Source organism: Anguilla anguilla, chromosome 3 (assembly GCF_013347855.1).
Source record: "Anguilla anguilla isolate fAngAng1 chromosome 3, fAngAng1.pri, whole genome shotgun sequence".
NCBI classification, from domain to species: Eukaryota; Metazoa; Chordata; class Actinopteri; order Anguilliformes; family Anguillidae; genus Anguilla; species Anguilla anguilla.
Genome location: NC_049203.1, coordinates 29,918,735 through 29,944,787, shown reverse-complemented (window position 1 = coordinate 29,944,787; position 26,053 = coordinate 29,918,735). Strand labels below are relative to the sequence as shown.

General features: G+C 40.5%; 1 protein-coding gene across 1 annotated transcript in view; it reads right to left on the bottom strand.

The window, feature by feature from the left end:
• phgdh (phosphoglycerate dehydrogenase) overlaps positions 1-24,372 on the bottom strand; it is an 89,907-nt gene extending 65,535 nt beyond the window's left edge. The window contains exons 1-4 of the mRNA XM_035409101.1: positions 24,090-24,372; positions 2,342-2,493; positions 1,954-2,019; positions 1,815-1,869 (exon numbers count right to left, since the gene is read on the bottom strand). Coding sequence (XP_035264992.1) covers positions 1,815-1,869; positions 1,954-2,019; positions 2,342-2,493; positions 24,090-24,227 — 411 coding nt within the window. The 5' untranslated portion in view covers positions 24,228-24,372. The remainder of the gene's footprint in view (positions 1-1,814; positions 1,870-1,953; positions 2,020-2,341; positions 2,494-24,089) is intronic.
• Positions 24,373-26,053: the final 1,681 nt, after the last annotated feature.

Here is a 26,053-nt window from a genome sequence, read left to right as displayed (position 1 = left end):
GTTGCAATCAAAATTATTCCACCCCTGTGGAAACCGTAAATATTATTTAATGTATGCTTTTTGGGCGACTTGAAACTAAAAAAAACAACATTTATGAAAATACCTCAAATTAAAGCTGAGTCTGCACTTCAACCTCATTGTCACTGTATCCTTTCAAACTCAAAGTGCTAGAGTACAGAACCAAAATAACAAAAAATATGTCACTGTCCAATGAATTATGGGGCTCACTGTATATGCTTAGAAAACATTGGGTAGTATTGCTTTGGAATACAGCTTTTTTAATTTTGGTGAGGTAAGATAGCCTATATTGTTTGTAGTACAGTAACTTGCCGTCATTTTGATATCAATACCTTTAATGGCAGGCCTAGATTTTGCCAGTTAGAATGAATGAGTTACAGACAGTGCTTTGTATGTGCGAGTAACATTTTTGTATGTTGAAAACATGTTTTTTATGAGATTGCTTTATGCAACGCTCAAAGATCTCCCGCTCCTTATGGCAATAGGCTATTTGCCATTAGGGACAAACTTATGTTTGAAGCTTAAGTTGTTTTATGCAACCAGGCACAGAATTTTACAAACAATTTGTTTTTAACATATATCGTAATATGTCAAATGCATAGTTGTTCATGATAATGCCATTTCAAATAATTTCAAAGCCAATTTAATATCACCCACCCCAACTACAGACTATTGCATTCAACTCAAACTGAATGTTCAGAGTTGACAAAATCTTCCAGAAAAAAATCCCAAATGTCAGTGTATATTTGTGAGGGCCACATAATGTAAACGTGTAACACAAAAAGGTAATTTAATTAAGTTTGGTGCATTAAAATATGTACGCACCATATTATGTTATTTGTGCATTTTATCCCACTGATATACTCAATGTATGTATTGATAATGAGTCCTTTGCGAAGTATCGCAAATTTGTATGCCGGCTCTTTAAGAGTTGCGCTCAAGCAGCAAACAGGTGGTGACGGGCCAGGTGATAGGTTTTTTGAAATTGATTTGTTGGCGTTTTTGTTTGGATTGTATTTTTTTTCAATCTACAATTATTCAACATAGCTCCAGGACACGAAAACGAGTAACCTGCTGAACCTACGTTTTAAAAGAATTCTCTTCTACCGCATCAGGAGGGTGAGCCAAAGCTTTTTGGGTTTTTTTTTTTTTGCTTCTTTCAATGCAATGCATTGCTTAATTATTTGGTTTTGGAGAGGAAAGAAGAATTTTGTACTTATGCATTAATTTTGGTTTCGGGACTTATTATTTTTGGCACGTCTTCTGGATGTGTGTTTCCGTGGATACCGGACAAATAAACTAAACTCGGACTTCAACTTTAACTGTTATTCAATGGACAATCAGTTATTATTTCACATTGCCAGTTTACTAATGATTGTACCTGGGTTTATGTTTTCCTGATAAAATACCTGCCATATCGTTATTTTGTTGTTGTTGTTTTTTTTTGTTTATTGTTTGGTTGCCTCTACTGTAATATATAAATTCCGTTCGATTAGATTCCCGTGAATATAGCGTGTTCATTCTGTTTAAATTGGTTTGAATTTGTTATAGGCCTATATTTACATAGGGACAGATCTGTTGTTAAAAGCCAGTTTGTAGTATTGTACTTTGTGCCATTCTGCAAAAGTAGCAACTTGTAGAGCTGTGCTGAAGGCATTTACTTTTGTTTTGGCTGTACAAAAGATTTTTTGTCTTTGGTACACAATTTCCCCCACTTAATGCTAAGCCTTGATCATTTTGTTATGTAGTGAACAGCACAATGCATTCCACAGAAAACCCATGCACTCCTCACTTACCTTTTTTCGATCCCAATTCCCAGCTTTCATGGACATGACTGCTTGCGGCAGGCCTCTAAAACAATTCACCAAGTTAGTCTACCTGGGCAAACACTGAAGCCCACACTTGCAAGAAAACTATTACAGAGTGTTGTCTTACCTGGAGAGACACATCAGCAGGGCACATGTCAGTTCAGCAGCACTGATAGTGTTTCCACTAGGGGTGCTAGAGAGGACAAAGGCGTTTAAACACATTTTGCAATCTGAGGCTATATAGGGTGGATAAAACAGCAATTACAGACAATGGTATAGCTGTAGCACACATATACTTATCCATATAATGGGAAAGTGATGCACAAAATATATTGTTATCATCATTATCAACAATACATTTTCGCATGATATAGGCCTAGTAATGCCCCAGTTATGCCCCAAAAGCGCTCAGCATTAAGAAATGCACAACAGCTTTTAAAACAATGAAACCAAAGTTGCGTGAAAAGCTGTACTTAGAATACTTGCTTTAAATGAATCCAATCCAATTATCTTACTTCATGACAATGATGCCTCTCTTCGTGGCTGCATCCACATCCACATTGTCAACACCAGTCCCAGCTCTGCCGATTATCTTTAGGTTAACAGCTGCATTGATGATTTCTTCTGTTATTTTTGTAGCAGATCTAATCACCAGACCATCATAATCCTGCCCAGACAACATAAAATAACTTAGACATGATTTGAATGTCATATCACTTGCCAGGTCATTCCATTACACAGCATTTCCCATATAAAAGTGGATTTCAGCACCAACCATCTCTGTTACTCTAAATTAGCAACAAGTTGCATATTTCTGTAGCACCGTAGAAACATCATTTAGGCCTAGTCCGCGAGTAAAAGGCTACTGTTGCCAAATTCAACAGTCAGATTTATTAGCATGCAACATCCAATTTGTACCGAAACTTTTCATAGGCCACTCTCACATTTTCGGATAGGCATAACAGTTTTAGCTTAGTAGCTTATTTTCGCATAATTCTTTATGAAATATGGCTGAGTTCAGAACACAAAACTGTGGTTTAGAAGTAGAGCCTGACCGATGCCCGATTTTTGGGTCCGATGCTGATCCCGATTTTGGAGAGCCCTAGCCCACCGATTACCGATGTTTTGACCATTTAACCTCTTAGCGCAAAGCCCCTAGTGGTCGGCACGCCAGCATGCCGAGATTACTAAACTCAAACATTTGGTGCTACTGCAACCATAGTATGAGTTAAAAACAGAAATGTGTTGTTTTAGTTTCATTAGTAGACGATACACCACAACTATGCCGAAAACTGAGTTTCACAGCCCCACCATTGTCGCTCTGGTCGTTCATTTAACATGCACCCCCTCCCTGCAGTCTCATCTACAAAACACGCCCCACCCTTGACATAATGGACAATATTGTCTATTTTGGCATTCATAAAAATATTCTTTCACAACTAAAAGATCATATTCCATCATAGCAACAAGATAAACCCGACAATAGCCCTAAGATATGCCTACACAGCAGTGAAAACGCTGCTCAGTGAATAACGAAATAAACAATAAAAAGTTTTTAAAAATGATACCATGTCATTCTACAGTTAATATCTGGGACTAAATATTGAATAAATATACAACCTTACTGTTGGTTTTACGGGTGGAGATGTCCCTTTTGAGACTGTGTGTTCATATATTGTCTTTCCGTTTGGGGAATATACGCGCATTTATGACGCCTGGGTATCTTCCATAATAGCCGTGCGTAATACCACACCTGTTGTTTAGGGGGTCGTCACCCTTTTTAGTACAGTCTGGCTTGATTGACAATTTGTTTATTCAGTAGGTGAGAGTATAAGCTTTCTAACAATGTATAACATGTCTAATTCTGCTTTTGGAATAGCGTTTTATAGGTCAGGGTAACAGAACATATTCTTAACATCGCATTCACTTACGCATTCACTCTATGTTAGCAGAAAAATACGCTGCACCTAACGAAACGTGCTCAACGATATTTCGTAATTTCTTGGAAAATACAATTATTATTGAGGACTTCTGGACATAGCTAAGCCATATGTTTTCTGATAGACCTAGCTGACATTGTTTTCTGGAGCAAAACAGAAGCGAATAGAACAGTATCATTGATACTGTCTCTGTCTCCATCTACTGAACATAGAGGAGATTTCATCATTGTTATGTAAGTATTACTGCTCAAAATATTTTGGTTATATACGTTATTTTTGAAATTGAGTATCTTTAAATAGGTTAGTGCTCTTATATAATGTGGATATTTCACACTGTAATGTAAGCGTTAGATGGTAGTGTAATAGTTTTTGTGAAGCATGCAACAGTGATGACGTCAGAGTTGGAACATTGCCAAAAAGTGGTGGACGGTTGAAAATTGTTTTCATGTCGTCCCATCTCCATACAAAAAAACATACGAGAGTACAGAGTATGGAAATACACACAAGAGTTAATTATTACACATTTAGGTTCTGTACCACATTGTGTGACAATATTTTGCATTATTTTTTTAATCTGATAGCAATGTTTCATCTTAAACCTTCATAAGCTCATTTATATGCTTTATAATGGACAAAAAGCATTTTATTCAATTTTGGAGAGATTTTGGATATGTTTCTGGACCCCTAGATATTTTAGACCACTGTACTGACTGAAAGCTTGTAATTCCCACTTGAAAACTGTGCAACAGTGACTTTCTTGAGTCAAAACAGTTGATTTGTAGTGAATATGTGAATATGTTGTGATTTACAGCAATGCATTATTTAGATATTTTGGATAGATTTGGAGATGCTGGGTACACTGCTTAGTTTTTGCTTCATACATTTATAGTAGTTCTACATATCCACCATTAGATTTTATGAACTCGTGTTCAAGAAGTTTTCGATCTAGCACATGTATAGTTTAACCTGCTGTATATATGCAATCTCTCAGTATTTCATTGCAAACTTCAAAAGTGCAAATTCATTTTTGATTTTTTTGTCAAAACAATTGCATTTGTGGCACTTTATTTCTTCCAAAATTATGAACATAAACTAATCTGCATTAGTATTGTAAATTGTACAAATGTCTTGCTTCATTTAAGCCATTTTTCAAGTCTCTGTGGTGTTCACTGGAGTTATAAAGCTTCGAATAGGGTACCCCCTAAATGGGCAAGGATTGGCAAGATTTGGCTTGTGCACTGAGGGGTTAACTTATAAGCAAACAAATAAATAAATAAAAATAAACACACAAAGAACTTTTTGATAGATAAAAAAAATGTAAAAGATGGTATTAAATTAAATATATATGAACACCATCTTCAAGTGGTGTGAAATCAAAATAACTCCACGCCTTGCTTTTACTCCTTTCTTTTCCAGCCATCTATAAAAAAATGAATTAAAAAAAATCAGTTTTCCAGTTTCAAACGTGTATTTTTATGAATATTATTATTATTGTTATTAATTTGTTACTATTATTTCTTATTATCTATTCTCAGTCAATGAATTATATTTTCTTATTTTATTCCTAATACATGATCTCAGAGAGTAAGACTATCTAGCGAGCTTCCCTGTCCATAAGAATTTGGTGGTGAAAAAACTACAATGCGCTCTGACGCGTGACTAGATGACACATTCGCTCACAATAACGCAACAGCTTGACACAGCCTCATTATTTCTTATTATCTATTCTCAGTTAGTTAAATGAATTATATTTTCTTATTTCATTCCTACTACATGATCTCAAAGAGCAAGACTTTATCTAGCGGAGCTAATGAGTGAATCAAGTGTAACGTTAGATGAAATATGTAACATGAGGCTTCCCTGTCCCTAAGAATTCAGTGGTGAAACAAACTACAACGCGCTTTTCGGTTACCTGTTGGTTGATTCACTTCTCCAACAGCAATCTTTCTCTCATGTTATCACGACAAAGCTAGATAACATGACTTAAAATGATCTACGTTAGAAGTGTTTTATCGGGTTTTTTACTGTCTGGTTAGCTTGCTACGATGACGCGTGACCAGATGACACACTCACTTGCAATAACACGTTGGCTACTGACACAGCATCATATAGTAGCTAATATCATTATCTCAGATAAAAATACAAATGTGTGATGCATTCAATCACCATTTTATTTTGGCTGGTTATTCATTTGAGAATACAGCGATGTCCTCTGGAAATGTAGATCCTACGCTGCTTATGTGCTTACTGCCACTTCATAAAGGCTTGCTAACCAACTAGCTTGCTAAAGTTCACCAAATGTGTTAGCTAGCTAGCTCGCTTGATAATGAGGATTGATAAACATAGTGGTCGTATAAACACATTTAATTAAAAACTTTAACAAAACAATGTTCATTGTTCAGAAAAATGTGCAATCTGTGTGGAAGTGCACATAAATAAATAAATAAATAAATATATACCTTTATTGCAGCGAGTCTGTGCAGACATGTCTTGCTGTGGACAATATTGGATGTGGCACGAGGGACAAGCGTCTTATTACAGAAGTAGCGTGTTAGCTTCTGCAGTTCACACTTGTATTAGAGCTCCCTCTACTGGATAATTCTAGTAAATAGCAATTACAACGTTCAAACAGACAAGCAATGTTCTTTGTTTATTATAGGCCTACTTATTTAAAAATTGGGACAGTGGGCCATAGACTGCTATGAACTCTCATGTTAATTAGTAACATCCATGTTATGTTAACTGAATTTTCATATGTAAACTTGATCTAAAAGTGAACATACCTTAATTTCAATGTGATGGCTGACTAAACTTTTTATTTATTATTTATTTATTATTTATTATCCTTTATTTAACCAGGAAGGTCCCATTGAGATACAATATCTCTTCTGCCAGGGAGTCCTGGTCAAGATGGCAGCAGGAAAATTTCATATTAAAAAAGTTTCATATTAAAACATACCAAAGAAAATAAAAAAATAAAAAATATAATAATAAAAAAACAGACATACAAGGATCAGGAGCTAAAAGGCACTTGTTGCTAAAAGCAATAACATTGTTCAGTAAAAACAGATTTTAACATATTTTTATACATGTCAAGAGAGGGTAAGGATTTCAGATTAAGAATGCCTTGTAACTCATTCCAGACATGCGGGGCATGAAAGGAAAAGGCTGATTTACCCAGTTCTGTTCGAATACTTGGGACCATGAGGAGAATTTTCTCTGAGGATCTAGTGTTATGGCTACTGGAATAATATTTCAGTAAGCCGGATATGTACTGCGGTAGTTTACCCAGTAAAGCTTTAAAAATAAAAATTAACATATGGGTTTTTCTCCTTGAATACAATGAAGTCCATTGAACCATTTCATACAAGTTACAATGGTGCGTATGTACACTTGCACAAGTTACAAACCGCAGGGCAGCATGATAGACTACATCCAGTTTTTTCAACAGAGATGAAGATGCATGCATATAAATTTCATCACCATAGTCTAATACTGACAAAAAAGTACTTTGAACCAATCTTTTTCTAGCAGTAAAAGGAAAACATTTTTTTAAACGAAAATAAAAACCTAACTTTGGTCGAAGTTTTTTTAGAAGGCTATCAATATGGACGCTAAAGGTCAACTTGTCATCAATCCAGATGCCGAGATATTTGTAAGAGCTAACCCTCTCTAGCTGAGTACCATCTAGTGTTAGAACTGTACAGTCAGTGGGTGATGAACGGGAACGTGAAAAAATCATAAATTTAGTCTTTTTAGAATTTAAAACCAATTTTAAATTAACAAGTGACATCTGCAATAAATTAAAAGCAGTCTGTAGGGAATCCATTGCCACTTTTAAAGATGGCGCTGTAGTATAAATAATTGTGTCATCTGCATAAAGGTGTACCTTTATATATAATTATATAATTGCTGCACTGCAGCATTCATTATGTTGGAGGGTGCGCAGGATTCGGGAGGCGGAGGGCGTCCCACCTGGGCAACCAGTTTGTATGGAGCGTGATGGGGAGGGATTGCACATGCAGAGGCCTGCGGCCAGGAAGCATACTGGGAAACGCCGGCATCGGGAGCCTGAGCTCCTTCAGCTGCAGCTGCAGATGCGGACAATACAGCACGAGCTGTTAACTGCAGCATCGGACAGCCTGGACCGTCCGCTTGACCCCCAACATTCAGAGACTGAGGAGGGGTCTGTGTCTGACCAGGAGGAGTACTCCTCTTCATCTGGGCCCCCTGCCCAGGATCCCTCTGACCGGGCTGTGATTTTCAGGGCGGCTGAGTGTGCTCACCTTCCCCCTCCAGCCTCTGCTCCTGTTCCTTCGGTTTTTGATCAGGCCGGAGGTTTTGCCACTTTTGCCTGACTTCATGGTTGAGTTACAATCGTCCTGGAAGTCTCCTGGGACGTCTGCACTTCCCAGGACCCAGCTTGCCAATCTGGCTGGTGCTGCGTCCTATGGGGTGGCTGCTGTTCCTCAGGTTGGGCCTATATTTGCGATGCTTGCTGGGGCTGCTTGCAAGGCTGGACATCATTCCTAGCATCCCAATAAGCGCTGCCAGGCTACTGACAGTCAGCTGCACAAGGCTTACAAGGCCTCTGCCTTGTCAGCTCGGCTGACCAGCACCAACACGCTACTGTTGGAGTATTTGGAGGGGTTGCTGCAGGACCTGTCCTTCGCTGCCCCCCGTGGCTCAGTGGTGGAGATGTTGCGGGTGGTTTACATCATAATGCGTGGGGCTAGTGCTCATGCCCAAGCCCTGGGGCATTCCATGGCCTCGGTCATTCAGGCCCGTCGCCAGGTGTGGCTGTCCCGGTCCAGTCTGGCAGACCAGGACTGCATGGCAGTCCTCGTGGCCCCTGTAGTCCCTGGGGAGGTGTTTGGTTCACCTGCAGAGGCTGCGCTGGAGCAGTCTTGCAGGACGAGGGAGCTGGCGCGTTCCGTGAGGCAGGCTCTGACCCCAAGGCCCCCAGTACACAGTGCGTTTGAAAGTCATGCTGGTCACGGAGCACCTCCATCTTTAGGCCCCACGACTTTGTAATAATCTCATAAAAAACACATTTTCAACGTACAAAAATGCCAAGTTACTCAAAAGTATTGATATCAAAATGACGCCAAGTTACGGTACTACAAACAATATAGGCTATCTTGCCTCACCGAAATTACATAAGATGTAGGCTATTTCAAAGCAATGCTACCCAATATTTCCTCAATTCTTTCAAGTCACTTGGCCCTGTGTTTTGTAATCTTACCATTTAACAATATCATGCAAACTTTGTGTCAGATCAGAGTCAAATATTTCGAATTGCCTCATGGAACACATTGAAATTAATGTACAAAACTGCTGCTGAGTAACTACAGGAAGCATATTTCTCCAGAAAACATGTTTGTACTTCTGAACTGAATTTGAGTACATGTGCAAGTTATTGTATATTTGCTACGTACAATAAATACTGCATGTAAAATACATATTGTACATACATACATAGAGAACTTATTTGTCCCCATGGGGACATTTCCCTCGCAGCATGTTACATTTACATTTACGAACACACACTTATACCAAGAAACATACTTTCATTCACGCAACAGAAAGGCTGGGCAGCGAAATACATACATACCAATACAAATTGGACATATAGACGCCTATTCAATCAATCTTGACTGTGAGAGAGCCATCCACACATATGTTTGGCCTGTCCATGTAGTGCATGCTTATACACACAGGGCCAAGTGACTTGAAAGAATTGAGGAAATATTGGGTAGCATTGCTTTGAAATACATCTTGTCATTTCGGTGAGGCAAGATAGCCTATATAGTTTGTAGTACCGTAACTTGGCGTCATTTTGATATCAATACTTTTGAGTAACTTGGCATTTTTGTACGTTGAAAACGTGTTATTTATGAGATATTTCTTTTTGCAAAGCGTTTTATTATGAGAGTGAGAAATGCGAAGTGACCCTGTAAGAAACGGTTGTGAATTATGGCTATCCTTGTGTGAATTTGTACAGTCTGATGAGCGTGTACTGTTTAGCAGTTTCGGTTTGCTATATATGTAAAACAGTGGCTGTGACAAAGGGTGCGGTGGCGTGTAAGTGTAAAACGTATCAGAAACGCATATGAAATATGGCCAGTGTATGTACTCACGGATTTGACGTCCATCCAACGAGCCTTGACTGACAAAAGAATCAGCAAGCCCGTAGAATTATAACTCCCTAGGTCGCAACTTGTGTAGCCTTCTGTCCTGCTCCGTTGTCTGTTATTTCGTGGAAATGCACTTTTAGTGTTTGTAAGGTTTGTAAGGCATTTTGATAGGCTTATCTGCAGGTAGGAATCCTCTTCGCTGTTTTGCTAAACTAGAACCGGAAAACATGATAGTGGAGAATAGGAGCAGACGCATATGTCCCAGCAGGCTTTGCATATGAGAAAATAACAACAGCGTGAGAGAAATTAGGACGAAATGATGAAATTGCATATTGATTGACATGATCACGGAGTATAGTGCGAAGTAAATGGAGTGACCATGAGTGAGCTTATATTCCTTATCGAACGGTATATATAACAGTCGCTATAAAGCGCCAGCTGCTAAAGTGGAGGGTTAAGTAACGTGTGAAATCTATTGCACTGCTGTGTTTTTTTCATGTTCAGTACTAGTAGTTATAATTATGAGTGAATCATGTTTTTAAATGTAATGTTTTAATGGGGAGTTGCAAAACGTACATACGTAGTAATTGTTTGTATGTGGCTAGATAGAGAACAGGGCGAGGTAACATGAATGTAGAAACGTGGCGTTTGCTGATAAGAAGGTTTTGTACAGTAGCCAAGTGAAGAAATGTAGTTAGTAGAAATGGCACAGCTGTGAACTGGTGTAACTTTTTAATAAAAGGAATACATTTGCCGTCATGAAATGCAAAAGGGGGGCCATGAGTGAGTTTTGGTAAAGCAAATATAAGCGTAAGAGAACGTTAGTGTAAAAGAGGAAATTATCTGCCGGAGGACGAGGCGGGATTCAATCCTTCAACCGGAGGTTTACCAGTCTGTGACTTTGTTAGTGCAGCACCATGACATAGCTATGCAATGCGTGAAATATCATTAGCAAACCTGTCTGTGGTTTTAAAGAACGTTGAATCCATATGGCTTTGCAATATTGTAGCCGGTTAATAACTGAACGTGCAGACGGTACGTCATAATTCAGTGTATACGTTCGGTGAACGGCAGGTAGATATGCTGCAAAAGCAATAATTGAGAAGTAGTAGACAATTATTAGTGAGGGTAAAAGCAGGTTAAAGAAACGTGTCCCTAGCTGGGCTTGAACCTAAGACCCCGTGTTCCCAAGACGCGTAACTTGGCAGGATGGCATACCTGCCATCCCAATAATAAGTTTACTCTTATAATTAATTAACTTGTTATTAATATTACATAAATAGAAATTGATAAACGAATTAAACTAGTTAGAAACTTTGAACTTGCGTCACACGTTCGCGTGGTGATGTGCGGGGGATTCTATACAGTGCAATCGCGGTCTGTGAGCATGTGAGCTGGAAACGCTACTGTTTCTAAATATTTCTGTTGAAATTTTACTATTTGGATTTTGTTCTGCTGAAAATCGTTTATCAAGAGCTTCTTGAGACTGTCTTCTAACTATCTTTTGAGTTGTACCTACCAAAATCAAGAGTGTGAGGGAGCTAGTCAACGCTAGCTGACGTTAGCTAGCTGGGGAGACATGGACAAATTTTTGCTGAAGAGAAAAGATCCTGTCTCTGATCAACATCAACCGTCAACATCCGAAGGGGACGCACGCTCAACATCCAAAACAACCGAGCCTCCTGAAAAGCGAAAGAGAGCAGCGAGGAAATACCGGGAGGAATACCTGAAATATGGATTTACATTTCAGAACAGGGTGGAGTAGAAGTGCCGCAGTGTGTCGTATGTACAGCTCGCCTCTCGAACGAATGCATGAAACCCGCAAAGCTACTCAGACACCTTGAAACGAATCACAGCAGTCTGAAAAATAAACCTTTGGATTATTTCAAGGAGTGCTTAAAGGTTTTCAAAGGTTTTCAAAGATCAGCAGTCTTTGATAAGAAAGACATTGAAGGTGAGTTCCAACGCCCTTAAAGCCTCGTATCAAGTGGCACTACGAGTTGCGCAAAGTAAAAAAGCACACACTGTTGCAGAGACTTCAATACTGCCGTCTGCCATTGACATTTGCAAAACGATGCTTGGAGCAGAATATGGGGATAAACTCAAATGCATTCCTTTGTCTGACAACTCAATATCCCGCAGAATTGATGAAATGGCATATGATGTCAAAATTCAGCTGATCGAAAAACTTAAGTCCACTGAATTTGCAATACAATAGGCCTATTTCACAAGATGGCGACCAAAACCGGATGTAGGGATACTTTGTTTCCAGTTACCGTTGCTACGGACGCAAGTCCATTTCTGACAGCGAAAAATTGAGCCTAAACAGCGACGTGTCCTCACAGTCCCTAATAGCTCTGCCAAAGTTCACTATGTCCGATGTTACCCGCATTGTCGAAGCATTGCCAGTGAACGTTAAGCGGTCTAAACTAGACACGGGCTATAAATTCTTTTTTGAGAAGTTTATATTTGGTTATGAAGGTAAGTATAACTTTAGTTCTGGTTCGCCAGAAAGCTAAATAGCTAGCTTCCTAACCACAGCAAGTTAGCCGATTAAAGAGATATTTCACTTCGACATAACCTAAATTATTTTCTGGAGGTGACTCCATTGTGTTTTCGTAGCGTGAAGCAACATCTGCTGTCCATTAACAGCGTCTCTGTTCCTCTCGGTTGTCCCGAAAATGAATGAATAGGGAGCCTGACAGCTGTGAGGAAGAGCAATTCTGTTAACGTTGACGGTCAGCAGGGGAGGCAAAGCTATGTAAGTACAATGCGTTAGGCTCCACAAAATTACTTATATTACACCGAAGTGAAATATCTCTGAACTAAATTTTGTACTACCGTTACTATTTTGTGACGTTGTTTGTGCTGTACTTGTTCTAATAAAGATTTATATTGCTTGTCAAATCGCCTGTGAAATGCCGGTGTCCAGTTCACTACCGAGCTGTTTGTTTTCATGGCTGATAAAAACTACCCACACATTTTAAAATCAGCTGATATATCTTAAGTAGGCTTCTCGCGATGTCGTCAATACATTTTGTAATTACAATTAACAACTAAAATAAACGTGCATCTGCAGTTTCAACATTGAATATCCAAATATGTGCTTGCCAACAAGCTAGCTGGCTAAAACGTAATTTGCTAATCATAACAAAATAAAGCTAGCTAACTGATTTTATGACATTCTTGAGTAACAAGTACCATGACTGAAACTGCGGTAGTTCTCAATGAATGATAAAAAAAATATATATATATATATATAAAACAAAGGAGTTGGTAGGGGACTCAGACATTTAGACCCAAATGTATGTGAGGAGAAAAGTTTAATATCGAGTGTAATCTTATTCACAAAGCAGTAGCTAACTAGCTAGCTATCGTAATGGGTTAGTTTATGTTAGTTTGCAACATTATGACAGTCATGCTACCTAGCAAGTTTTTTTCTTATTTTGGAGTACATCTGTGGGAAAGCTGTGAAAGGGCAAATAAATTCTTTTTTGAATTGGTACACAGGGGAACGCTACAAAACAAAAAAGCTCTTCGTCACTGCCATTGTTTTGGTATCTGTTAAGATAACCGGAAATAAGAGACCCCTACATCCAGTTTACATACGCGGAAATGTGAAATAGGCCTATTGGATGAATCAACAGATACCGCCAACGTCGCACAGTTAATCGCTTTCGTGCGTTTCATTGATGATGGCAAGATATCGGAAGAATTTTTATTTTGCAAACAGCTGACCGGTCGCACTACCGGTGTTGATGTTTTCAAAGTAATTGATGACTTTTTCAGAGATAATGATATTTCCTAGGCAAAATGTGTAGCTTTGTGCACTGACGGAGCGAGAGCAATGAGCGGTAGCCATAGTGGCCTACTGGCGCATGTAAAGCAAGCTGCCCCTGAAATCATGTGGACACACTGTGTGCTGCATCGGGAAAACTTTGCCGCCAAAGAATTAAGACCTGAACTCAGTGATGTACTTGGAACAGTCGTTAAGGTTGTTAACTTTATCAAGAAAAGGGCATTGAACACACGTCTTTTTGCATCTCTGTGCGAGGAAATGGGCGAGCGGTACAGCGCTCTTTTATTTCATTCAGAAGTAAGGTGGCTTTCCCGAGGAGCTGTGTTATCACGAGTACTTGAATTGTGCTTAGCAATACATGAATTTTTGGTTTCCCAAAACCAACGCGAATGGGCCAGCTGTTTTGAAGACAATGTCTGGTTGTCAAAACTAGCGTATCTCACAGATCTCTTTTCTGAATTGAACAAGCTGAATTAATCGATGCAGGGGCGCAACGCGAATGTCATTCAGTTGTATGACAAGCTCGAGGGATTTGCAAAAAAAGTCAAGAGATGGCAGTCGCGAGTGGCAGAAGGGAACATTTCCATGTTTTCCTCGTTGGAAGAGATCGCCCAAAACAATGCAATCACACAACTTGTGAAGCGCATCATCTGCGCTCACCTAAAAGGAACTGAAAAACAGTTTGAAAAGTACTTTCAGGAGTCGAAGTATTGGCGTTGTGACAGAACGTGGATTCAGTTTCCATTCACAGAGAATGCAACACATGGCTCAAGTTTATCTAGCATTGAAGAGGACCCGCTAATTGAACTGTCCAGTGATAGCATTCACAAGAACAGTTACCAGACAAAAACTCACACAATTCTGGACTGGTTGCCAGGTTGAATTCCCTGATCTCATCTCAAAGGCCTTTTGCCCTTTGCCACAACTTATTTGTGTGAAAGTGCATTCTCATCCCTCACCTATTTAAAAAATACCAGTCACGACTACAACCAGAGAATGACCTGAGACTTAGCTTATCCGCAATCTCCCAAAGGATAGATCAGGTGTGTGACTCCCACCAGGGTCAGGTTTCCCATTAAACTTAGGTAACGTTACATTTATTTTTAATATTAATGAATCATTAATAATTGTGCATCTTTTCATTCAATGACACTGTTTAAGTAGATTGAACGACAGATTAAAATCCCCCATACACAAACCATTTTCATTTATTATTGAGGGGGTCCCTGGTTTCTCCTTTCGTCTCCACAGGGGTCCCTGGTCCAAAAAAGGTTGAAAACCCCTGATCTAGGAGGATCGGTCCCTGAAAGGGTTGTGGAGCCCCCCATGGGCGGGGAGGCACATAAACCTTCTAGAAATGGAGGCAGTGCTTCGGGCACTGGCCCATTTCCTCCCAGTGGTCTGGGGCAGGCACATCCTGGTTCGAACAGACAGCTCCATGGTTGTCTCCTACATCAACCGACAGGACAGTATACGGTCTCCGACCCTGCATGCCAAGGCACGCTAACTCCTACTCTGGACACACGCTCAAGGCGTGTCCATGAGGGCAGTCCACCTGCCAGGCACGGCCAATGTGGCAGCCCATCTGCTGTCCGGGGGGGGGGGGCAGACCAGGGGAATGGCGCCTGCACCCAGACATTCTGCAGGCCATTTGGTCTCGCTTCGGGATGGCTCAGGTGAACCTTTTTGCGTCCTTGGAGAATGCTCATTGTCCCCTGTGGTACTCCATAGTGGGGCCAGTGGGGACCTTGGGTGTGGACGCTTTGGTGAACCAGTGGCTTCCAGCGCTGCTTTATGCCTTTCCCCCTTTTCCTCTCCTGGCTGTGGTTCTGGCGAGGATCAGGGAGTCGAAGGCAATAGTTCTGCTGATTGCTCCCGACTAGCCCCATCGGACCTGGATGGCAGACTTGAGGGAGCTGCTGGTGGGTGCCCCATGGCACCTTCCGACCAGGGTGGATATGCTGTCGCAGGCCCAGGGCCTGCTATGGCATCCGAACCCGGAGATTTACAGCCTGCATGTTTGGCCCCTGGACGGAGGTCGCTACGGGACCTAGATCTAGTGGTGCTAGGGACACTTCAGGCATCAAGAGCACCCTCTACGAGGGCACTTTATGCCGGGAAGTGGGGCAGGTTCAGCCGCTGGTGCCAGGAAAAAGGGTCTGACCCGGTCTTTTGTGACATTCCAGTCATCTTAGCGTTCCTACAGTCCCTCTTTGAAGACTGTAGCTGCTATCTCTTGGCTGCTATCTCTGACTGCCATGAGCGCATCGATGGCCTGACGGTGGGTTCGCACCCTCTCGCCAGCCAGTTCCTTGGAGGAGTCAGACGGCTTCGCCCACCTAGGTTGACCTCGCTCCCCTCTTGGGACTTACAACTGGTTTTAAATGCCCTCACCGAGCCGCCCTTTGAGCCCTTGGCCGGTCTCAGTCTGAAGCGCCTCTCCCTAAAAACTGCTTTCCTGCTCGCCGTTGCCTCTGCGAGGCATGTAAGCGAGCTGCATGCGCTGTCCGTACACCCCTCCTGTTTACGGCTGGGTGACGGTGGCTCTGCGGCTTCTCTGCTTCCTAATCCTGCTTTGCGGCCCAAGGTCCTCTCGCAGTCATACGTTTCTCGGTCTTTGGTTTTATAGGCTTCTCCCCTGAGGAGGCCAGACTTCACTCACTGTGCCCTGTCTGGGCCCTGCAGTCTTACGTTTCCTGCACAGGAGCTGTGAGGAAAACCATCTATTTATTTGCTATGGGGGGGCTGCGCAGGGCCAGGCCTTATCTAAACAGCGTTCGGCCCACTGGATTGTAGATGCAGTTTCCATGGCATACAGCAGCGGTGGTGTGCCCCCTCCCACAGGTGTGGTGGCTCACTCCACTCGGGGTGTAGCTGCCTCTTGGGCTTTATTTTGTGGTGCCCCGCTATCTGACATATGTGCGGCGGCTGGCTGGGCTTCATCCCTCACGTTTGCCAGGTTTCATCGCCTGGACGTGGCGTTGTCTACGTCAGTTGCCTCCTCTGTCCTCTGGGCAGCGGAGCAACCTTGAATAGGCCTATAATTTGTTAGGATTCGGGGTGTTTTTAATCACCCAGTGGTTATTTTTCCATTTGCTCTTTACATTTGCTCCTTCAGAAGAAGGGCATCTAAATAATGTGGTTTAGATTTGAGACCGCATTTTTGGGCGGTGTTTCATTACCCCACTACATCCCGCTCCTGACTGATTTGCTATTCTGTTGACCCATACAGTGGCATGTTGACCGAAATGAAATTGAACCAAGGTTACCTGCGTAACCATTTGTTCTATGAATGAAGGTCAACACACCACTCGGCATCGTCACTCAGAGAATTCCATGGCTTTCAGTCGGCAAAAGAGAATGAGCAGCAGACATGAAGCAATAGCCTACTTATTGTGTGACGTCGTGTCCGCCCCGTAGTGGTGGTTAATTTGCTATTCAGTCTCCTAGTAGCTCACCCTCTCGGCAAGGATGACCCATACAGTGGCGTGTTGACATTTATTCCTAGAACCGAGGTTACCTATGTAACCATTTGGTTGTGCAGCAGTGAAAACAGTACCAAGGCAATTAAGTACAATATATAGGCTAACAAAAAATAAAAACATAGAATACAAGTAAAAACATAGAATACAGTAAAAACATACATTTTTGTAAAAACATAGAATGCATAATATTTATCAAGCGTGGTTGGGTGGTCAAGCTGGTAGCTGGCTAGTGTTGATTGTGTGTTGTAAAATGAAAAAAACTCAAAATCAGAATCTTGCAAAGACTTCTCAATATCTCATGCCTTGTCACTGATACGATCAAACACAGTCCGGCGAGACAAGCTAAGGTTCTGAAACAATTAAAGGTTTTCTGGAGCAAGTATTTGTGCAGTAGCAACCATGCACTCCTTTCCAAATTTGCCTTCATAATACGGCCTCAGTCTTTTACCATATCAGTTCACTCACTACATAGTTTGCCTTTGTGACATTGTCCAGCTCCTTTTTAGTTCGCAGGAAAGACTCTTGTTGTGCAGCGAGATTATTACCGAACTCCTTGATTTTCTCCGCTGCGCCGTTCCTTCAAGAGCAGCATAACTTGCATGTCTGCAGGCGTCTCTCAATATTGCTCTTTTTGAGAACGGCAAGAGGTTCTCCACAAATTAAGCAAACGGGCTTGCCTTTCACTTCCACAAAAAAGTAATCCACCATCCATTTCTCTTCAAAAACACAACCTTCAGCATTAACTTTTCTTCGCTTCACCATTTTCCCAATTATCTAAACCGCACACTTGAGATATGGCTATTTGATGGCTTTCACTTTGAGTGACATTGCTAAATTTGAATTAGTTGATGAAACTGTTGCCATTGTACTGTCTTTCGTATTTTTAATCTTCGAAGGCAAAGTTTCATTCTGTTTTTCAAATTGCTGCTATATTATAACCAACTTTAGCTTTCTTAAAACAAGAAAATATACTGGCTATATCAAATCTAGGAAACATCCAGTGTGATATTGACTGGATGGCCGTATACAGTTTGTATTTATTTATTTTCACAGATAGCTAGCTAGCCAACTACTGAATATATTCACAACAGAGCCTAAACTATGTAGTTAAACTGTAACTTGGAATCGAGCACATTATGCAATCCCTCAATCGGGGAAAGCACCATCCCTCATGGACATATACCATCACCGGCCACTTTCAGGTACACCTGTTTATCTGTTCCTTAACGCAAATATCTAATCAGCCAATCACGTGGCAGCAACTCAATGCATTTAGGCATGTAGACATGGTCAAGACAATCTGCTGAAGTTCAAACCAAGCATCAGAATGGGGAAGAAAGGTGATTTAAGTGACTTTGAACATGGCATGGTTGTTGATGCCAGGTTTGAGTATTTCAGAAACTGTTGATCTACTGGGATTTTTCAGGTATGCAGAAGAGAATCTCTGAATGCACAACATGTCAAATCTTGAAGCAGATGGGCTACAGCAGCAGAAGACCACACCGGGTGCTAGCAAGGTGTAGGCTACCTAATAAAGTGGCCGGTGAGTGTATATATTATACACACACACACACACACACATACGTGTATGTGTATGTGTATATATATATATATATATATATATATATATATATGCACACATACATATCTCAATAAGCAAGTAATTGCTTTAAAAGGATAGTCATTTAATCATATGGAAACTCTCAAACATTAGATCCAACTGCTTTTAAGTTCACTAATACTCATTATAGCATTAAAGTAAAAGATTTTCATTAAAATAAATGTCTTTTAAGTCACTATCTATCGCTGCATTGGGTAACACAATGGTGATTGAGCCTATTTTTATATTAATTTATACTATTATTATTATCATAATTCATGATTAAAAAACTTGGGTGTCTGTGGCGACATTCCAGGGAAAAAATCACAAGCGGCGCAGTTAGTGACGCGTTTTCCATCACCCATCAGTGGTTGGTCCGCCAGAGAGGGTAGGCGGAACTAACGCAACAGCCTCGCTCTTCAACTCACTTGTGTGTGAGCGGCGTACTGTTTTTTTCCGGTGTCTGCCAGCATTACAATAACAGAGAAGGGGGGGGTTGGGGGAGTTATGGAACCCTAAAAAGTTTTTGTGTAACATGAGAGATCATATTATTTGTTGATGTAGATTTCGTATTACATTTGATGACAATGTAACTTTACTAAATTACATAGCTATTTGCACAGCTAACGCCAGCTACCGGACCATGTCAAGAAAGACAGCATTAGTTTAGACAACGTTGCGCACAGTATCCATCGCTCATATCAGGTAACGTTGCGTTAGCTAGCTAGCTAATGTAATTAACACAATCTAATGTCGGCTAACAATTGGAAAAAAATGCTAGCTAACGCTACCAACCTCGCAAACCGTCTCTCGAATGCAATGCTACCTTGTTGCAACGTTGCAGTGTAGCTAACTTAAGGCCAGTTCAGATCAATGATTCGCAACGAGACTGGGTGCAACTTGCAAAATTCCAAGACGTCTGATTGTAAACGTTCTAAAACGTCATGCAGGAGAAAACTAAATAAAAGACTACGGCAGTATGGATTAGCATTGTTATTATTTTATTACGCTTCCTCATATGTTCCTTCAGCCTTTATGCCCTTTTTGATGAAATCTCCTTTGTTTTTGTTTTATTCTTCTTGTTCTGATTGCTAATTTAACACCCAGCTCAGCTTTATTCTCGAACAGTTTAGCTGGCAAAACCAGAAACACCAGGGGTAACATTTTGCAAGGCAGTTGTTTCAAAAATACCACACAACAATCATTCACGAAAAAGACTGCTTATTGTGCACGAGATACATAATTGCACGAGCCACAGCGAATCCCGCAAATTCTTCTCTGCAGTGTAAAGATGTTCATACCGGGCAAAAGGTGGATAAAGAACGTTTGCAGAAATTGATCATCACTAATTCTACCCCAGGTTTGCTACGGCATTTTAACCCGGCTCGGCAGTGTAAAGACATCTTGAGTTAGCCTAATGTTAAACAACGAATGACAACGTATGTACATAACGTTACTTTTATAACAACCGTTTTTTATTCAGTAAATAGTAGCCTAAGTGTTATAGTTGGCATGCCAACTCACTGACGTCACACAGGCAACACTGGTTGGAACCGGTTGGAGCTATGGGAAGTGAGGTCCAAAAACACACCTGCAATTACCGCTTCTCGCCATTGGTACCGCCATAGAGAACGAAACTGAAATCTTCCAGATTGTCACTTTAAATACAAAAACTATTAGGCCTACATTTTAGGCCGAGAAAATAACAGAATCACATATAAACGATAGATTGCATTTCATCTTGTGTTTTTCTTAATGCTGTCATACTTAATAAAACACAATTTTTCTGTTTTAATTGTGGTGGTTGAGTGAAGACTCAACCTGTCACTATAGCTAGCTTTAATTTTACCAGGCTGAAACAAATACAAAATACAAAGCCATCGTTCGTCTATACCAGGGGTGTTATGCTCGATACTCTCATGTTGACACGGTGTCAACCTTTAAAATCACTGGCGTGACAATGCACAAAAGCAACAAACACTGGAGGATACTTTTAAAAGGAGAGAGAAATTTCCTCGAGACAGCGACAAGGCCAAAAATATTACAGAGAGGGTAGGCTAATTGAATTCATCGCTTTGTATGACCAGCCCATCGCTGTGGTAGAGAATGCAGGTTTTCGCCATCTTCTGGAGCTTTTAGAGCCACAGTACGCCCTACCCTCTCGACACTACATTTCAGACACTTCGAAGTGGAATTGTGATTAGGCTATATTATTAATTTTGAGTGTTCTAGTTTTACTACAATCCTGCACTAATTGGAATTGTGATAAGAGCCATATAAAAATATTTTTAGTTTGTTTACTTTGTTATTTTGTAAAAAAAAAAAAAAGAAAAAGAAAAAAGAAAAAATAACATTAAGGACGGGCTTTATCTTAATGCATTGCAGAGCTATTCAATTGCCAAGCATATAGCTACATTAGAGATTGATTTTAATAACTTTAAAGGAGTAACATGGTGGTTGAACGTGACACTTCCCAGTTGTCTTTAGGCAACAACAAAACAAATGTGCATAATTTTTTTAAAAGGCACTCTAATTTAAGTGAACCTAACGTTAGTCAAATATTTGCATTGTCTTGCCTGTAAGCCAGCGGCGCAAACTATGGGTCTCGAGTTATCCATGGGTTTACGAGGCGTGGAAAGGGGAGTGGTTACTGTATTTGTGACGTACCAAGTTGACAACTTTCTCTACCGGTTGAAAATAGGACGATAAATTTAAAACGCATATTTCCCCAAAAATACAGAACGGACATATTTAATACTTTACTCATTGTGTTTCTTCAATGCCTCTTGTGCAAATGGCACATAAAAAGAACGTGTTAGAAAGTGTGAAAATCACCATGGTACTCCTTTAATATACTTGAAGTGTGCACTGTGCAGTTGTATTATCTAGGAAAATACAAGTATCGGATCGGGACTCGGCATCGGCAGATACTCTATATTAAATGACTTGGATCGGGATCTGGGGCAAAAAAACTTGATGGGGTTCATTTTAGGGATGTCCCAAAGACAACAACAAAGGAATTGGTGAAGGAGTTGGAGGTATCAGGTACCAAAGTACCTAGCCTACATCAACCATTAAGAGAATCCTACATTGCCATAGCCTGAAAGGCTGTCGCACAAGGAAGAAGCCCCTACTCTAAGGCCGGCATAAAAAAGCCTGAATTAAGTTTGCAGGTGATCATCAAGACGAAGAAGTAGTCTTTTGGAAGAGTGTTCTCTGGTCAGATTAATTGAACTGTTGATCATAATGATCAGTGCTCTGTATGGAGGAAAAAGTGTGAGGCAACAAACGTGACTGAGTTCCACCAGTTCTGTCAGGAGGAACAGGCAAAAATTCCACCAAAGTATTGTGACAAGCAATGCCACCAACTACTAACAAAGTATATGTAAGCTTTTCACCCACTGAAAATCTGATATAGTACATAAAAGCTGAAATAAATCAGTCTCTTCGCTATTATTTTGAAATTACCTCATGGCAATAAAGTACATACCCTAATTGGCTTAACACAGGAAATGTACAGTAACAAGAACTGTGTGGAGTTGTGAAAAATTTAGTTTGAATGTCTTTAGCCTAGGTGTATGTAAACTTTTGGCCTCACCTGTAGTTGTAGATGGGACTGCAGGGAGGGGTGCTTAAATGGAGGAAATTAGAAACTCTGTATATAGCGTAGTTGGCGTTTATCGTCTACTAATAAAGCTAGAAAACAGAGTTTGTTTTTTAAACTCATAGTTTAGTCGCAGGAGCACTTAATGTCTGAGTTGAGCAATCTCAGGACGCTGCTGTCATGGCCACCAGAGGGTTTGCACAAAAGGGGTTAATGATGAACACTACCTCAGCTAGGATGCTAGTGACAGGTTCGGCTTGCTTTAAATTAGCCAGGGTGAAACAAATACAAAATATAAAACCATCGTTCGTCTAGGTTTACAAATATGTACGTATGCCAGAGAATCAAAGAAGTAAAGCTAATGTTACTTTTGACTCAAAATAATTAGCCTACATATTATGAACCAAACGCTTAACCGCTTAACTGTAACGAGATTCACTCGATAGTGAATATGCTATGGATTAACGCTTTCACTAGATGCTAGCTAAACTGGGTAAAATATGAACACATCAAATGTTCATGGGTGCTTGTTTAACATTTCTTATCTGAAAATAAAAGAAAAAATCAGTGAGCTGGCAGGGATACCTCCTTAGTGTGCATGCTTTGCACTTTGAGGAGGATACGTGGGCACACACTGTCTGGTCGCAAGCATCTTGAAATTTGGTCTCATCGAGATTTGATTGGAACTAGGAAAACAAGATCAAGGGACACAGAAACTTCAAGGGGAGCTGGGTTTTTTTGAGGCATTACAAAGTGAAATAGGTCTGCTGGACAGAGCCAGTGTTAAAACACCAGACAAAGACAGCCGCTCGCCCCTTGGTAGACTAAGTGAATGTAACATTAGCTAGCATTTTGTTTTCTGTCATTAAGCTAGTTTGGTAAAATATGTGTTAATCAAATTTTTGTGGCTTTTTGTATCTCCTGACACAAAGCTTAACGTATTGCAAAAATATAATTATAATATCTGTGAAACGTCAAGACTGTGTCGTTCGATGTGTGGTTTTTAAAATCAATTAGCCTTGGTTGAGACAACCTAGCCTATTTCATACGAACCTATTTATACTAAATAATATTACAGGAACGCTCATCTAGTTTGTCTCTAACTTGTAGAACAACCAAAAACAATTGGTACACCATAGCTACACAAGAATAGGATGGATCATACCCATGCGTTGAAAGCAACAGGGAAAGCAAATGCGACTAAATTCCGACATTTATGCAATGTTCATAAGATTTGGAAGACAAGTGGTTCGCGTTGCAAGTTGTAAAGCGTGAGTAGCCTAGAAGCCGCTGTAAGCCTCGGTATTGTTGCATCAGACTGACTCAAAGGCGGCATAGGCGACCAGATGGGGTTGACTGTACAATTTTTGACGAGGAATAACTACCTTTTAGAAAATAATTGATTGAAATCTGTGGACCTTCATTTCCATGGAAAAGTAACCGATGCATTCAAAATGTCTTCCAAGCGGGATAGGTTTTCCACATGTTAAGAGTCTAATCGATTATCATTTCAGCTGAAAAGCATTATTAACCAACCACAATTAAGTAAAACTGCCTCCATAGGTTTTTGCTACTAACGTGAATTACGCAAACAGATAACAAATTAGTTGGCTATATCTGCGTGTTGCCATAAAAAGCGTAACACAATTAACGAAACATTCGATTCGATGCAAAAGATAGGCCTATGGCTTAACTTACCTTTATTTCAGCAATGAGCTCATCTTTGGTCATAGTTTTCTTTTCCGCAACCTGAATGCCATTATCCTGCAGGATCTTCGTACAGCATGGATCCACACTTTCAGTGATCAAAATCCGTTTAATCGAAACCATTGCCATTTTGTTCACCTTTTCAACAGTCGAGAAACAGCTTTTCAAATGAATGGGTCTTGTGTAACTTTGCACTAAAAGAGAACGTCCTGGAGTTCGGAGGCGTGAACCATATGCTAGAAAAAATACGGACGAAGTGACTGTGACGTCATCCATTGACTTTCCACTGATTTGTGAAGAGCGTTTTGAAACCGCAAAGTGCAGTTTTCGTCCCGCCGTGTTATGCAAATAGCGTAGCCTATATAGGAACTTCATATTACCTGAGTTATTGTTTGCCAGTGTTCAGTGTTCACATTGAAAAACATCTATTTCCCACTGAAATATCTGAAATCACATTTGTTAGTAATAAATAAGTCTTTTGGGAACGGTTGGTTAAATAAATATGTTCATGCTTATTTACATTGAAATAATGATGGCTTACATGCTTATTTTGTTTAGTCATGTTTGTGTAAGCAACATTCATGTACAATCAAATAAATAAGCCTGATCCCCTGTCTTAAATTGCCGAATTTGTCTGTAGAATATGATCCGCAATAATGAACATTTTGTTATCCGTTGGAGGCGATGTGGCTTTTGGGTGGGATGCTAGGTGTGATAATAACCTACTGAACCACACACAGATAATACCCTACTGAACCGCACACAGATAATAACCTACTGAACCACACACAAATCTGGCTAAATATCTTGGATAATTGGAGAAATTAAAGTTTTCCACCATCTCCAGTTTCTAAAGATTGAATAGTGTCAGACTCTGTGGGACGGTCTTTCAATCACTGTGGGCATGAGCACGATGAAGTCACCTAGAAATGTGAAAAGACTTCCACGGTAGCATACATCGATGTATCCTTCATCGGGAGGAGACAAGGAGCTGAGCTTGAAGCCGCTTTGCTTGTCTCCTCCAGTTTTGGAGGGAGGGAGGGAGGGAGGGAAGGAAGGAGGACACAAAGATTGGTTTCTGAGGCACAGAGGAGACGAGCTGGTAGTGGAGGAAAGGAGGATACAGTTTTCAGTGATTCTTTTGATGTGGTCTAATCTACAGGTGAAGTGGTGCTGGTGTGTAGACCTAATTGGCTAACTTAACCGGGATAATTTGTGGAAAAAGTCAGTATACACACTTGCTTGGTCCTGTTCAAGCCTAAATGCTGTGCTGCTCCCTACAGGTTACCCAACTTTTTAGCAAAGAACACACACATAGCCCAGAACTTTCCAGGATTTCTTTTGTCTTTCAGACCAGTTGTAGCGCTGACTGTGTGACAGCTGTATTTCATGGTGGTAAGAAAGAAACTTGTATTTTTTGTTTCTTTTTGAAAAATAAATGTTTTTTGGCTGGACCGCAACAGCGGGGCCAGCCCTACAAACGCAAATGTCTGTGACTGAGTGATGAAGTTACACCATTGGTCGGCCGAGTTATGAAGTTACACCATTGGTCGGCTGGATCATGTGTGTTAGGTACAGCCATATACTAGGTTTTAACCTGGGCTGCGGTCAAATAGTCTTTTTTGCTTAGGAAGGTTCCTAAAGTGAGTGAAATAACCCAGAAGTATCTAAGTGGCAGCCATGATTAGAGCTGGTCGAATTCTCTAAATGCTAAGGAAAGGTGCTTCAGTGCTTCCTTTCTTATCTCCTTTAGCATAGGGTACACTGGACCATCCTTTACGAAAGGAAAGGAGATTATGCCGTCCCACAATTCCTTGCGGCAGCAACATTTAAAGCAACACACCATTCGGCCGTTCACGAAAACAAACAATCAACATGACTGAGTTGTGTGGTGGTTCTTAAGCTATTATATGCATAGGCTTATAATCAGATCATAATCAGTATATTAATCATAA